At 39.4% G+C, this 15,442-nt stretch overlaps 1 protein-coding gene across 1 annotated transcript; it reads right to left on the bottom strand.

The window, feature by feature from the left end:
- Nucleotides 1-960: 960 nt before the first annotated feature.
- si:ch211-195b13.1 (STKc_SGK domain-containing protein) lies at nt 961-14,206 on the bottom strand. The gene is made up of 13 exons (XM_020927525.2): nt 13,938-14,206; nt 12,678-12,753; nt 8,191-8,266; nt 8,037-8,077; nt 7,131-7,188; nt 6,766-6,849; nt 5,889-6,020; nt 5,454-5,566; nt 4,963-5,086; nt 4,503-4,598; nt 4,251-4,406; nt 4,036-4,125; nt 961-3,538 (listed from the first exon to the last, which is right to left on the bottom strand). The coding sequence occupies exons 1-13, from the start codon at nt 14,005-14,007 to the stop codon at nt 3,359-3,361; spliced, it is 1,296 nt and encodes a 431-aa protein (XP_020783184.1). The 5' UTR covers nt 14,008-14,206; the 3' UTR covers nt 961-3,358.
- Between the last annotated feature and the right edge of the window lie 1,236 nt (nt 14,207-15,442).

The following is a 15,442-nucleotide window of genomic DNA, read 5'->3' on the forward strand; positions in this document are numbered from 1 at the left end:
TATTTTCTATTAAAATCTTGTTAATTTTCTGTGGTGTTTATCACAGCAGCGTCTCCAGCGTCTCTGTACGTGGCCCCTCCCACCAGAGCAGCACAAATGAAGACTTGTCTCTTTCCAAACGCTCTTAAAGGACGATCGTTTTGACTGTTGACCGTGACACCCTCATCAGAAAAATGTCCAACATGAGAAAAGTGGAGCCGAGTGCAGGATTTTCCAAGAAAAATTGACTTATTCCTATTTACATACAAGTTAATGTTCAAACATTGTGTTGAAGTTGCATTTTTCTTAAAGTTTCAGGTTGTTCATAATATTGTAATATTTTGTAAAAGAAAGAGTTCATCAATTAAAAAAGGTTTCTGTAACAGATTTGTGTTTCTCTGCACAAATATTTGAACTTATTGTTATTTTTGGGGTTTATATGACATGAGTTTTCTGATCCGGCCCCTTTGGGATCAAAGTAGGTTGGATACGGCCCCCGGACCAAAAGGAGTTTAACACCCCTGGACTAGAGGAAACACTATGAGGGAATGAACCATCACCAACCTCCTTTTGAACTGAACTGAGATTTGAGTGTGGCACAAAGGACACTGTTGCTGCAATAAAACTTTCTCTCAAAATTTCCCTCAGGATCAATAAAGTGTCTCTCTCTATTCCCCATGGATTCTCTTCTATGGAAAAAGAAAATTAAAACCGTACTTCGAATCATCCTCCAAGGAGATAGATATGTTTTATCCCATACTCTGGAATATAAGAGTCAATTTGGGGAGATGGAAGCCTCCTCATAGTAAGGACGTGTATTTTTCAAAGTTTTTCAGTGCAATAAACACAACCAAAATGCACAAACATGCTTTTATAGTAGTCTGTTAGTCTATTTCTTTGGCTAAAAAGTTACACTGTGGCTTTAAACTACTAGTTAAAGTTGTCTATTTAAAAAAAAAAAAAAATCAGGTAAGACTGAAATTCATGTTTAGACTTTTTTATTTTTCACCATTCCTGACACAGACTTTACAGATATTTCCGATGATCATGTCAACTCATTTACACAAAATCGAAGGAAATAAATAAACAAAAATACAATAATATTTTCAAGACCCTCCCAAAAAAATCTGGAAGAAAACTGTGCGTAGTTCATCAGCAGGCGTCAACGTTTAAAAACCTAAAAACGTTTAAACACGGGGTCAGATTTCGCATTTCATAATTAATATTTTCATTATATATTACAAGCTATAGTTAAACGTATATATATATTATTTTATTGCACTCTCTCGCAGCATTCAACACAGACGTTTAGTGACTGCGCCCCCTAGTGGTTCATCAGGATTCACCATTTCTTAAAGCGACAGTCCACCATTTTGAGTAAAGATAAAATGTGTAGATGCAGTGAAAGTTTCTAAAATTTGGGTGTTGGAGGAGCAGACAGTTGGGAGATTTTTTTCTTTTTTTTTATATTATAATTTCATGCAATATAATCAGGATTTGGATAAAATGTTAAATTAGATTACACAGAAATTTCCAAAGCTTTAAAATTATATTCTATTTATCCAAACTTTTTTTTTTCTTGTAATAATTTTTGTTTGGATTTTTAATTTTTTTTTCAATTTGATTACTTCCACCTGTCTTTTTCTCCCATATTAAATCACATTTTTAGCATCTTTTTACCACACAAAATGGCAGATTGCATCTTTAAACAACACAAGACTTTAAAGGAATTCGTTACATCAAGGAAAACCAGATACGCACATCCTCCGACAGGCACGAAACATCACGGATCCTCTCTACGACATGATGCAATACAAAAATAACCTGTTTCTCGATTCGTATATTTTAACAGCGGTCAGTGAAATGCATACAGCTTGTGCTACTGTCGTTATTATTGCTGGTTCATTACGTTCTGTACATTAAAGTTAAAGCAAACGTCGATATTTCTACACAGTACCATTGTTAAAAGTTTGATCGATCTGTGAGGAAAAAAAAAAACAGCAGGAAAAGCAGCGCTGTGTTGGTCCAAGCTTAACATCAAGTATTATTATAAAACAGATATGAATGTACAGATACAAGTTGTGTAATAAAAAACGGCCAAATTTTGTAACATAATTTCAATAAACTTACACTTTTGTACTTATTTTTGTATTTAAACGTCGCAATTTGATATAGAATTGTACACAGAAAAATGTATAGAATATTTTGCACCAGATTAGAATATATTTTCAAGTAAATCTTAAACCTCTTTGCCACACAGTGCAAAATGTAGCTTCAAGTATTGTTTTTTATTGTATTTTTTGATAGAAACACAACTTTTTAGACCAGTAGAAAATATTTTGAAAGGAAATTAAGTTAAGTAATAATGATGATTTTGGAGTAAATATAACAATCTATATAATTTGTCCATTCGTTTTAGTTCAGGGTTTAGCTTTAAAGAGAGGATATTTTACTTTTTTTTTTAACTTAACACAAACATGCCTGAAGAGTTTTTAGATCCATGCATGTTTAAGATGAGGGAACAATGTTATAACACGTTAGAAAGCTCCAAAACGTCAAATTTGCATAATCTTGAAATCCTCTTTAAAGCAGATAGAAGCAGCTGTAACAGAAACCACACGATTCATTTTTCTGCGAGTGCAAAAACAAAACATTTCAAACTCGGTGCAAGAAAAGGCCCTTGGATCGCCACAAACTTTTGATGATAAGTCGATATTTGAGTCGAAACTTTCCAAACTCTTGTCTGTATGAACTGCCTTCAGAACTCGAGGCACTTTCCTTTTGATTCTTTAGTTTAAACTTGAACAGCTGCTGCAGTTGGCACAGAGAAAGAGAGAAAGAGAGGGAGGAAGAGAGGAAGAAAAGAAGAAAAAGAGTGAGAAAAAGAGAGAGTGAAATCAGGAGTTTAACATAAAGAAAAGTGATATCCAGAGATAAACTGTTTAAAGAGGTGTTTTTTCCACCAAACAGCATTTCAGGGTATATCATTTTATTTCATTAATTGATTGATTTGTTTGTTTTTATGTGTCAAAAAGGGAATGGCCAATCATTGCCAATGGATTTTCTGATCAGAATTGTAAGATAATAATATGCATGGGAGCAAACTTTCTGATTCGTGTGCTTTTTGTTAAATTCAAATCCAAACTGATGAAGATTTGCCTTCTGAAACTGAGCCTGAGCCTTGTCCATGCTGCTTGGTGGAATCACTCTTTTCAAAATAATAAATTGTCTTTTTGAAATCACATCTCCTCGTTGTAAAAATCTGGAGCGGTTGAAATTGGTCCCAAAATCGTTCCGGGCCGTACACTTCAGTCTTTTGTTCATGTTCTAGTTTTGAAGCAGTTTTTCGATAGAGTCTTTGAAAAGTTGTGTTTTTATTTCAGACAAAGTGGGAGTGCTCAAAGGTGTGGCCCTCCGGTGGTCCGTACGAGAATCCGGGGAAGGCTCCGGCTGCCTCCCGCACAGAGCTGGTCAGGTGCAGAGTGTCCGTGCTCAGGGATGAAGACACAGGGAGGTGGGTGAACTCTGGGTCAAAGTGCTGCAGGTCTGTGGGGCCAGACTGAACGAGACAGAAGAGAACATGAATATAAAATCAATCAATATGATTCATGAAGAGATAAACTAAGAGAAGAGGATCTCACAGGTTTTAAAGAGGGGCTTGTGCTTTCATCATTGCTCCAATATTAAATATCATAATATATTAAGTAAATTCTGCATACGTCAAGAATCAGTCGTTGTCTCCCAAAATAGACATTTTATTTAGGCAGTATATAGTGAGGATTATCCTTTTAAATAGAATATCTGAATGTTAAAATCAGTACAATACTCTGTATGCAAAGTATGTAAATGCTATTAGTTTTGTTTTTAATTCAGTGTTTTTGTACTATAGTACGTACACAAGTCAAATGTACTCATATTTCAAACTCCAGTGAAGAGTTTAGCCAAATCAAATTTAATGCTTCAGGTTCAAATTTAATCAAACTGATGCCTTTTAAGGCCTAACTTCTGATTTAATCCATTTAAAGCCTTTCAATAATGTAGGTACTTCATACTCACCACAGAGGGCAGAAATGGGGGCGTGATCTTTTTGGCCATGAGGTCGTCCCAGTTTATGGGTGAGAAGAACGAGTGGTACTTCAGCTCCAACTACACACACACACAAACACACACACACACACATTAGCATCAGCATATGAACAGTATAAGAATATACACAGACATATCATGAACGGGACAATATCTGATGTATTGTATACAAGTTCTGTACTCACAAAGTCATCCTTGGAGCCCAGCCTCTTGCTGCGTTCCTTCTGCAGAAGTCCTTCCAGAAGGTCTCGTCCTGCGTTGGACACGTTGGGCTTCAGGACTGGAGATTTGTGCAGGATGTTGTTGTACATCTCAGCCGTGTTCCTGCTGTAGAACGGAGGCTGAGGACACAGAGAGAGAGTTTAGAAGGAGGACAGTGAGGAGGAGGGAGAAGAGTCTGATGTTAACATGGTTTAAACACTGGATTAGATCCTCACCAGTCCATAGAGCATCTCATAGAGCACAGAGCCCAGACACCACCAGTCCACCGTGCGGTCGTACGCCTGTTTCTGCAGCACCTCTGGAGCCAAGTACTGAGGAGGATTAACACAAACACGTATTAGTTTACTTTATCTTACTCTGTACACCACCTGTCAGACCAGCACACCTGTCTGACAGGTGTAACTCTCTGACCAGTGCTTTGTTAGTATCTCTTCATGAATGTAGGTTTAGTGTATGAGTATGTGTAAGTGTACACATCTGCAGAACAATCATTAGAGCATAATTGATTTTTAAATTGCCCTTTGGAGTTCCACAGAAGGTTGATGTGTTTTTGTATGTGTTTTGTTTAATATTGTGCTGATTAGTTCTAAAGTCCCACAGAAGGTGGAGGTGTGTTAGTGTGTGTTGTACAGTGATATACAGTAGTTAGAGTTAAGAGTTGTAGTACATATTTACCTCTGGAGTCCCACAAAAGGTGGAGGTGGTCCCGTTGGGCTCCAGTCCTTCTTTACACAAACCAAAGTCGGTCAGAACGATGTGTCCCTGAGAGTCCAGCAGGATGTTCTCTGGCTTCAGGTCCCTGCGGTCACACACGTTGTTGATCAGTGAGTGTGAGAAGAACACGGTGAACAGTTCAATCTGCTCCTCCTTTATTGACCTTAGGACTGTTTCACTGTTTGACTGAATTGAATGCGACTGTATAAAAGTGTTCAGAAGGCAGTGTTTGTTTTTCATAATAGCTTCACTAAATCGTAACAGGTACAGTTAGGCTTGTTATGCCTAACATGTCCACCAGGGGGAGCTCTTAACCCATTTTGAGTTAGGATATTGTCTGAAGCTTTTTGTTGAACTCTCCTTTTCTTCCCTGTTTGACGTTTATCAGTAGCAGCATAAGAACCACATACATGAAGTGACACTACACAGATGTTGTAGACGTAGAGGCTCACCTGTAGACGATGTGCAGGGAGTGCAGGTAGCCCAGCGCAGAGGCGATCTCAGCCGCATAAAACCGAGCTCTGGGCTCCAAGAAGATTCTCTCCCTCTGAAGGTGGTAAAACAACTGAACAAAACACAAAAGAGGGGAGACTTTAATACTGACATCACAACAGTATGTCCCTGTGTGTCAGATGCCCTCCCTGTGTGTTTGTGAGGTCTTATTCTGTGTTGAAGCTGCTCACCCTGTAGTTGAGACCTCTATTAACATGTTTTAAAATGTGAATGCTGGATGAAATGAGTGAAATAAATCATGGTTTTAAAAGGTAAATTGACCAATTTATGTCAATATCTATAATCTGTATCAGCTCAGTTCACATTTCTATGTATTCATTGGTCAAAAATATGTGTGTACATACAGTTATGTCTTGTAATAGTTCTAGTCTCACCTCTCCTCCGTTGACGTAGTCCAGGACAAAGTAAAGTTTGTCCGTGGTTTGGAATGAGTAGTGCAGTCCCACGAGGAATGGGTGTTTGATGTTCTTCATGAGGACGCTGCGCTCGGCCATGATGTGCTTTTGCTGTCAAACAACAACAAACAGACAGCGTGTCAGATATGAACACAATAACATACTGTACACCCACATCAGATAAGACATCACTCATACAGTACTGTTTTTACCACGCACGCAGGAAGAAGCCTAATCTGCATTCTTGTGTACGCACACTGATTGTGCCCTTCCTGACACGATCAGCCAAATACGGACATTTAAGACTTTATTATAGTCTCTTTTTTGGAAATATTTTACACCTGGTTTAGTCCTCGTACAGACCTGGTACAGACCTGGTATAGACCTTGTATAGACCTTGTATAGTCCTGGTATACACCTGGTTTAGTCCTGGTATAGTCCTGGTATACACCTGGTAAAGACCTGGTATAGTCCTGGTATAGTCCTGGTATAGTCCTGGTATAGTCCTGGTATAGACCTGGTATAGACCTGGTATAGACCTGGTATAGACCTGGTATAGACCTGGTATAGTCCTGGTATAGTCCTGGTATAGTCCTGGTTTAGTCCTGGTATAGACCTGGTATAGACCTGGTTTAGTCCTGGTATAGACCTGGTTTAGTCCTGGTATAGACCTGGTGTTCAGTTCTATTTTAGTTCGTGTTTAGACTTGATTGTTTCAGATCTAGTTTAGTCTTGTTATAGACTTATTATAAAGCAGGTTTTAATCTCTTGATCTCTGCTGCCAACTTAGAAAATATTAAACTCCAAATATAAACGTATATAAATATCATGAATAATTCATTTGTGACTTGCTCACCTCTTTCTTCTTGAGAATAATCTTCTTTTGCAGGACTTTGACGGCGTAATATTTGGTGGATTCTTTGTGTCGAGCCAGAAGAACCTTCATAAAAACAAACATCAGACTTGTTCAAACAGGATTCAAACTGCGCTTCAGGCATTCAAGCTCCAAAAATACCGGCTCCTGTTGATTTGCATGTGAGCCCTGACATACTGACAAAGGAAGCTGTGTGAGAGCTTAAGTTCAGTGTGCTGTGTGATCACGGAAGTACTGTACATACACACAGTTTATATTTGAGTATTTTTTGTACTTTTTCCATGAATTACTCTTAATAATATAAAAATAGCATTAAGTATCATAGAGGTAAACTAATTTAAATGTACCTTTCCAAAGCTGCCTTTCCCGATGATTTTGAGGTAGTCAAAATCACACGGTTTGATCCTGGAACACAAAAAGAAAAGATACAGTAAGTCTTCAGACACATTCAAATAAAAAAGACAATTCTGCTACATGTTTAAAGTGTATATGATAGACTAAAGTGCATCTGGTTTAGTCCCATATGCAGTGTGGTTTAGTCCTAGTTTAATCCTGGTTTAGTCCTTAGTTTAGTCCTGGTTTAGTCCTTAGATTAGTCCTGGTTCAATTGTAGTTTGGCCCTTGTAAAGTTCACACGTTAGTCCCAGGTTTAGTCCCAGGTTTAGTCCCAGGTTTAGTCCCAGGTTTAGTCCCAGGTTTAGTCCCCCATTTAGTCCCCAGTTTAGTCCCCAGTTTAGTCCCCAGTTTAGTCCCCAGTTCGGTTTAGTCCTCGGTTTAGTCCCCAGTTTTGTCCTGATTTAATCCGGTTTAGTCCCCGATTTAGTCCCCGATTTAGTCCTCCATTTAGTCCCCAGTTCAGTTTAGTCCCCAGTTTAGTCCTCATTTAGTCCCTGTTTAGACACCATCTTAGTCCCAATTTAGTCCCCAGTTTTGTCCTGATTTAGTCCTGTTTTGTCCTCGGTTTAGTCCCCAGATTAGTCCCCAGTTCAGTTTAGTCCCTGGTTTAGTCCCCAGTTTACTCCCCAGTTGAGTCCGCAGTTGAGTTTAGTCCTCAGTTTAGTCCCCAGTTTTAGTCCCCAATTTAGTCCTGGTCTAGTCCCCAGTTCAGTCCCCAGTTCAGTTGAGTCCCCAGTTGAGTTTAGTCCTCAGTTTAGTGTCCAGTTTAGTCCCGGTTTATTCCCTGGTTCAGTTTAGTCCCTAGTTTAGTCCCCAGTTTAGTCCCGGCTTTAGTCCCGGCTTTAGTCCAGACTTACTGTGTCTCTTCGGCCAGGGAGCTGCGTGAGGCGAGGTACCTCTGAGGAGAACACAGGACATTAGATTAGTGATGAAATTGTGTTTCCATAACTCGATTGTTTTGGTTAAATCATGTTACGGTAACATCATATTTTGTGTGAATTATTTCTGTACCGGATCAGGAAGTTCGCCTCGCTCCATTTCCTCATTCTGGTTCTCGTCGATCTTCAAGAAGTTATTCACCTCCACACTGCGAAACAAAAAGACAAACACGCTTAGAAATTGGGGCGAAACTGAGTAACAATAAATTTAAAATAAAAGTGTAACATTTCATACACTGCACCCAGGTTTGTCAAATAATGTATTTGATATTAACAATGCTGATAAGCAGTTTGTTTATTCAAATGTTAAGTGTGAACCCTCTGCTCCTCTGATCATCTCCTCTACATCCTCTGTTCCTCTGACCATCTCCTCTGCTCCTCTGACCCTCTCCTCTGCATCCTCTGTTCCTCTGACCCTCTGCCCTGCTCCTCTGACCATCTTCTTTTCATCCTCTGCTCTGCTCCTCTCATCCTCTGACCCTCTCCTCTGCTCCTCTGACCCTCTCCTCTGCTCCTCTGACCCTCTCCTCTACATCCTCTGACCCTCTGGCCATCTCCTCTGCTCCTCTGACCATCTCCTCTGCATCCTCTGTTCCTCTGACCCTCTGCCCTGCATCCTCTGACCATCTCCTCTACATCTTCTGCATCCTCTGTTCCTCTGACCCTCTGCCCTGCTCCTCTGACCATCTCCTCTACATCTTCTGACCATCTTCTCTACATCCTCTGACCCTCTGGCCATCTCCTCTGCTCCTCTGACCATCTCCTCTGCATCCTCTGTTCCTCTGACCCTCTCCTTTGCATCTTCTGACCATCTCTTCTGTGTTCTCTGCTCCTCTCCTCTACATCCTCGGCTCTAAACCAGGTCAAACAGCCGTTACATCTTGACCCGTCTGAGCTTACGGGCGCCGCTCACCCTGCCCCGCAGACAATGCCACAGACAGCTTTGGCACTAAGCGTGGCTCACCTTTTTCAGTCTTAGGAGCTGTACAGACAGACTGACCTAGAGCTCGCACAAACCAGGGCTGCGAGGCTAAAACTGTCGCCAACGTCGCTCGCTCATAATTCAATTAGCGTAATTATAGAAGGGAACAGATGAGCAAGCAGACCATGACCTAACCACAAGGATACCTACCGCCTGTTTCCAAGACATTTAAACTTTGGAAGCAGCTGGGAAAAATATCCAAATGTGATTTTTCTGACAAGCATCCCTGTTATGATTAGATGGATGAAATTTACGTTTTAATACTAGGAGTTCTTTTCAAAGTTCACATTTTAAACACCTCCAGAAGAATTGATGAAAAAAACTGAAATCTGAAGTGACAAACAAATACAGGAATTACATTTCAGAACATGTTTGTGCAGATTTAAACTACAGAGTTAGCAGTTTTTATGTAGAAATTATGGTACTTCAAAAACTGTAGCCTTTGTGATTTGCTAAATGCGTATTTTTTTTAAATACACCTCCTTCTTCTATCACTGAACCTCTTACACAGATTCAGTTGATTACAGTTGGAATATTTTTTCTCATAACTTTTTATTTCCTTCATCAAATTATTTTTGCTTCTTGTTCAAACAGGACACTCACTTAAAGCATTTAATGCAAAATCAAATCTTTTTTTTGGAGCTCTCTCTCATGTTGTAATGCCTGAAGAGGTTTCTATGTGATCTACTTATCTTTGAGTCATCTTGCATTCTCTCCTGGCTCTGTTTGAACACTCTGGTGTGTACAAACTGTCCAAATTTAAAGCGTTTTTTTGTCCGATAATCAGGACAGTTAAGTTGTTGTTAGTATCGTGTTGGCAAAACTGCACCCTGGTCTCTGAAAGTTGTGCAAAGCTCTTTTAAAATCATCGTGGTGAATAATTAGGAAGCTCTGAATGTTTAAGGTAAGTGAGGAAAAACTTTGGAGCACCGCAAGCTGTTTCTGTTTTTATGTTTTTAAGACAGTCAAAATCAGGTATTACATTTTTTTTTCTTTGAGATAAAACTTTACATTGGTGCATTTCCGCAGACGCTTTGGTGTTCCCAGCATCTTTCCCGCGGGTTTTTTCCATGACGCGGGAGTTTCCTCTGGACACCTGAATGAGCTGCATGTGGCTAATAGCATTAAGAGAGAGGACAGCGGGGATTAGCGCGGCACGTTGGGGTTGGTGTTGGCGTGATTAGCTGATGCTGCTCTAGCTTTTGAATGGAGGGGCTATTCTTGTTTTCTTCTGGAAGGTAGATTAGCTTTGTTCTTGAACGACCTGCCTAAACCGGCGCTTTAAACCGATTGGCTCCTGATGCACTGAAGCAGGAAGGAGCCGAGGAGCCAACTCTTTATGCAAGGGAGTTACAAAATCACGATTTATATCAAGAAATAGTAATAATTATTCTAATCTATTGAACTGGTGCAGCTGATATCGTCAACATTTCCAGGGAGTCTGATGCTACCTGGAAGCACTGGGGGTGTGCAAAAATATTGAAATATCGATATATCGTGTCGTTTAATTTGATTTTGGTATATTTTACTCCATTATTTTGTTACACATTACAATTGTGTTGTTTTTTTCAGAGGAAGGAAACTCATTTATGTAGAGTTAGTATCACATTTAGCCATTTTTTTAATGAACTGTATCAAATCGCTTTGAAATTTATTGGAAGTGCACTGTATCGAGATAAGTATCGTATCGTAGACCATATATAGCGAGGTATACTACTGTACTGGCATCTTCTTAATTAGGGTTGTGCAAAAATATTGAAATAGCAATATATTGTATTGTTTAATACAGTATCGATACTGGGGACTATACTCTTGGCGCTACATCGATACAGCAGTCCGCAGTATCGATATAGCGCCAAGAGTATTTTTTGGTATATTTTACTCAATTATTTTATTACAGAAATACAGTTTTGTTGTTTTTTCAGAAGGAAACTAGTTTAAGTGACACATTTGACATTTTCACAGTTTTGAGGATTAAAATGTTTGTGTTTCGTATGAACTTTGCACAACAAGTGGTTTAACAAAGACTTTTAGTATCACACTCATGATTTAGACTTTATTTTTATTGACCCACTTTGAATCGATTTGAAATATACTGTATTCAATCCGAAGTGCACTGTATCGAGATATATATCGTATGTGTAACTTCTTAATGATACCCAGTGTGCACTAGTCTGAGCTGGGATCAAACTGCAGACCTTCTGGTAGGAGGGTGAAAGCACAAACCACTGAGCCACTGCCACACAAACATAACTTATCAGGACTACACTGCAAAACATTAGAAGAACATAAGAAGAAATACTTGGAATCCTTTTAGCAATGTTTAGATGTGAATCACTTTGTCAATACAGCTCAGGTCTCGTGTTTTGCTTAACCAACAGCAACTCAAAACCAAACCACACATTATGACAGTTTACCCATAATTACTTCATAATTATGTGTATCTTTGACCATAATTTGCTGTAACACAAAACTTGCAACAAGCAATAACGCGGCTGCTCGTCTTCTAGAACGTTAGAACTTACTGCAGACGAGGTCACAGGCCAGATCTGTGGAGAGGCGAGCCCACTAGCAAGTATGAATTTTTATCAGCGGTATTTTTTGAGCAATAAAACACGATTCAATTAATATTAGATACATAAGTTTAATGCTATATTGCGGAACATTTCAGCCAAATCAAAAACATCTCAATTTAGAAAAGAATATTAATATCTCAGTAAATCCTGAGCCTATCCACATTAAACAAAACTGTCACAAAGTGTATTCAGCCTATTCTCTGTCAAGAGAAAGAGAAACAAAAGAGAAACTATTTTTTCACAATCGCTTCAGAAAGTGGAGTCATTATTCAGTCCCAAAGACGTCATTGTTGTCATCTGAAAGAACTTAAAGCCATAATATTAATATTAATATAAATTACTTATCTCAATACATAAGCCACGATACGATACCTATCTCGATACAGTGTACTGTACAGTGATTTTTTTTTCAGGTTCAGGAAAAAAATAAAGGCTACATCATGACTGTGATACTAAAAGTCGTTATTAAACCATTTCCTGTGCAAACTTAATATGTAAAACTTGCATTTTATCATCAAAACAGTGAATATGTCAAATGTGTAGCATCAACAAGTTCTTTTTTTCTCCAAACAGGCAACAAAATCGCAGTTCTGGCAAAGTTATTTCATAAAATATACCAAAAAATCCTCTTGGAAATGTATCGAAACATCAGCCCATGTTATTGATACAGTATCATCAAATAAACTACATGATATATCGATATTTCAATATATTTCAAGTTTGAGGAGCCAATCCCGAACTAATAATGAGAAACATTTGCGGATCAGAAGTTTGGAGATTTCATACAGCAGCCCCCCTGACGTCAACAAATTCTAGAACACGAACACGCTCAACTTTACATAAGCAGAAATAGAAAAACGAGCGCATGTTGCTAAAATTAAAACGTAAATGCAATCAGGGACAGCGTGCGCATCTGATTTGGACTAATCAATACCCGCTAATTAGTTCCGCACAGGCTGCACTTGGAAGTACTTGGCCCTGTGCCAGTGGAAAAGTACTCACTGTTGGCAGATGTGTGGAGTGGAGACCAGCTTCTGTATAAAGTCGTTCAGTCCCATCTTCCTCTCTTTGATAAAAGCTGCAACAAAAAGACACACGGAGGGTTCGTTTAAAGTGCAGATATTGAGGATTTTACAAAAGAAAGTTGCATTTTTTTTATATTTTCTTCATAATTTTACTTGCTGGTTGGACACTGTAAGCAGATAAGACATATAGAAGTTGTTACCAAGCAACCATAATGTTAACAACGTGTCTAATTATACAATAGTTACACTTAGACTAATAAAAAATAATTATAACACCTTATTTTGTTCAGATTTTGTTAAATGAAGGTTTTAAACTGTCAGAAAAATGCATTTATTGTGCGTAAATTCTCTGCACTGTGGATGGAGTTTTCTGTGTTGATGACATAGATACAAGGATTCCGTTTTTAAACTCACCACAGCTTCCTGTATGTTTCTACTTTTCTTTTCAACTTGTTTTTCCCCGCCCAAACTGCCACTTCACCTTTTGATGTAAAACTATGATAAATCTTCACCACAGGTACTACCCCATTGCCAAAGTATATGCCAAATTTGAAAAAACCTATGCACTTAGAGATGATTCATAAGGCTCCCAGGAACCTTCTGATGTAAGACCTTGGAGAATAGGACCTGTGTACCGGCGTTAATCCACAGTTTAAGGCCAAACAACCATGAGATCCGTAATTATAGGCCAGATTTGCGTGAGAGCCCGGAGACTGCAGCGGCTTTACGTTATGCAACCAGCGCGGGTCACCCATTCACAAACCCATGTTAAAGCTCAACAAAGCAAGAGCAGTGCAAGAGGCATTTCACACATCCACAGCACCGTCTGGACATTTGACTTTCATTTTCAGATCGATATTTCTTACATTAAAGCACTTGTTTGATTGTCTGATTGAATGAAAATGGTCCATCTGCTTGGACTGTATAGACCAAATGTATGTCATCTAATTTTGGAAAGCCCTCTCATGAGCTGGGGTGAAATTAGAATTGAAATTTGATTGTTGAAAAAGCGGAAATTGGAAAATGAAATTGTAAGATTCAAAAAAATTCGTATCCACCTGCTCTTAACGCTTCATCGTGTCATTGCATTGCATTATTGCCTTGTTATAAAAACACTGCACGGATAGTGAGTTTTAGCAACCACTTATAAATGAAATTCAACTTAAAACGCAGATTTAAGCAGGTAAAATGTTAAATTCGTCTAGGTTTTATTCAAGTTTTGCTTTTTGGCGCTCACCTGCCAACACGGCAACGATCCCCCGCATCTTGCAGTAAGTTAGGTCGCATCCAGCTTCGGTTACAGCCATTTTCGGAGCTTTTTTATCGCTTTAGAATCCTCAGAACACTGTAAAAAACCCCGCAAACGCTACCGTAGTTCCTCCTCGGGTCCGTGGAAAAGCCCAGAACCCGCCGTGACGCTGTTTTAATCGCGTTTCCACTGATAAACTCCTCGGTCTAGGTCGCTCTTCCCGAGAACCTTATCTGTCTCGAACTGACACGGATCGCGGCGCGGAGGTTTATATATGAACCACGCCCCCTCCTCACTTACGTCAGCCGCGTTGCCCCGAGAGACGGCGCAGGGGACGGAGGGGGGGGGGGGGGGGACGTGGGGGGGTTTGACGTCACGGGATTCCGCCGCAGCCATTTTCATTTCTAATTTTATTTATTTAATTTCCTCTTTCGGACCAGACAGAAAGAGCCAAAATGAGCAGAGATCCGGCGCACACTAAATAATGATTTTTTTTTTTTTTTTTTTTTTTTTAAAGATATTGTTTAAAGAGGCACTATGTCAATTTGTGGGGGTCCACTTTCATGAGGTTATTGATCAGGGTGAGCAGACGTCCCTATTTCCCCGGGACAGTCCCAGTTTTGAGCCTGTGTCCCCTGTCCCAGCAGATTTATACAAAACCACTGATTTGTCCCAGTTTTATGCAAGAAATGTGATAGAAATGTCATAGATTGGTCCAATCTGATCTTTCTATACCGGGAAGACTAAACCAGGACTACATCAGCTCTAAACCAGGTCTAAACCAGGACTACACTAGGACTATGTCAGGTCTAATCCAGGACTAAACCAGGTCTAAACTAAGACTACATCAGGTCTAAACCAGGTCTAAACCAGGACTACATCAGGTCTAAACCAGGTCTAAACAAGGACTACATCAGGTCTAAATCAGGTCTAAACCAGGACTATGTCAGGTCAAAATCAGGTCTAAACCAGGTCTAAACCAGGACTACATCAGTTCTAAACCAGGACTAAACTAGGACTACATCAGGTCTAAAACTCAGGTCCAAACCAGGACTAAATCAGGTCTAAACCAGAACTACACCAGGAGTACAACCACACCTCTACATGACATCACAAGGTAGAAAAGAGCACGGAGATGTTTTTTTCCCCCATCAGGGAGTTTGACATCATCTTCACCTTCTAGAATAGCGGTGTGAAGATGTTCAGAAGAGGCTCATTAACAGTCCGTGATTACTGTTGTACAATAATTGTTACACAAACTGGCCTCACGCAGAGTGACCGAGCTCGTCTGCTGTTCTGAGGTCAAGGACGTTCTGTACCAAACAAACTCCTCACCTTGTTTATAAGAACACGAACAGACTAAATGTGATGTGTCATATCTGTGTTCTCATATCTGTGAACATTTTAGCTCCGTGTACCATTTGTTCTTTTGAATTTCAATTAAGAACGAAAAACAGTTTGTTATTTCATTATCAGTGTTGGGGAGTAACAGA

This window comes from Boleophthalmus pectinirostris, unplaced genomic scaffold, assembly GCF_026225935.1.
Source record: "Boleophthalmus pectinirostris isolate CB_2022bp ecotype Guang Dong unplaced genomic scaffold, ASM2622593v1 HiC_scaffold_21, whole genome shotgun sequence".
Lineage (NCBI taxonomy): Eukaryota > Metazoa > Chordata > Actinopteri > Gobiiformes > Gobiidae > Boleophthalmus > Boleophthalmus pectinirostris.

Bases quoted from the DNA above. Each gene is read 5' to 3' on its own strand.
- si:ch211-195b13.1 (XM_020927525.2), bottom strand. From the start codon at position 14,007: ATGGCTGTAACCGAAGCTGGATGCGACCTAACTTACTGCAAGATGCGG. The intron at 12,754-13,937 runs GTGAGCGCCAAA...TTTTTGTTGCAG, and splicing joins GATCGTTGCCGTGTTGGCAG to CTTTTATCAAAGAGAGGAAG. The intron at 3,539-4,035 runs GTGAGTATGAAG...TGTCTCGTTCAG, and splicing joins CCCCATTTCTGCCCTCTGTG to TCTGGCCCCACAGACCTGCA.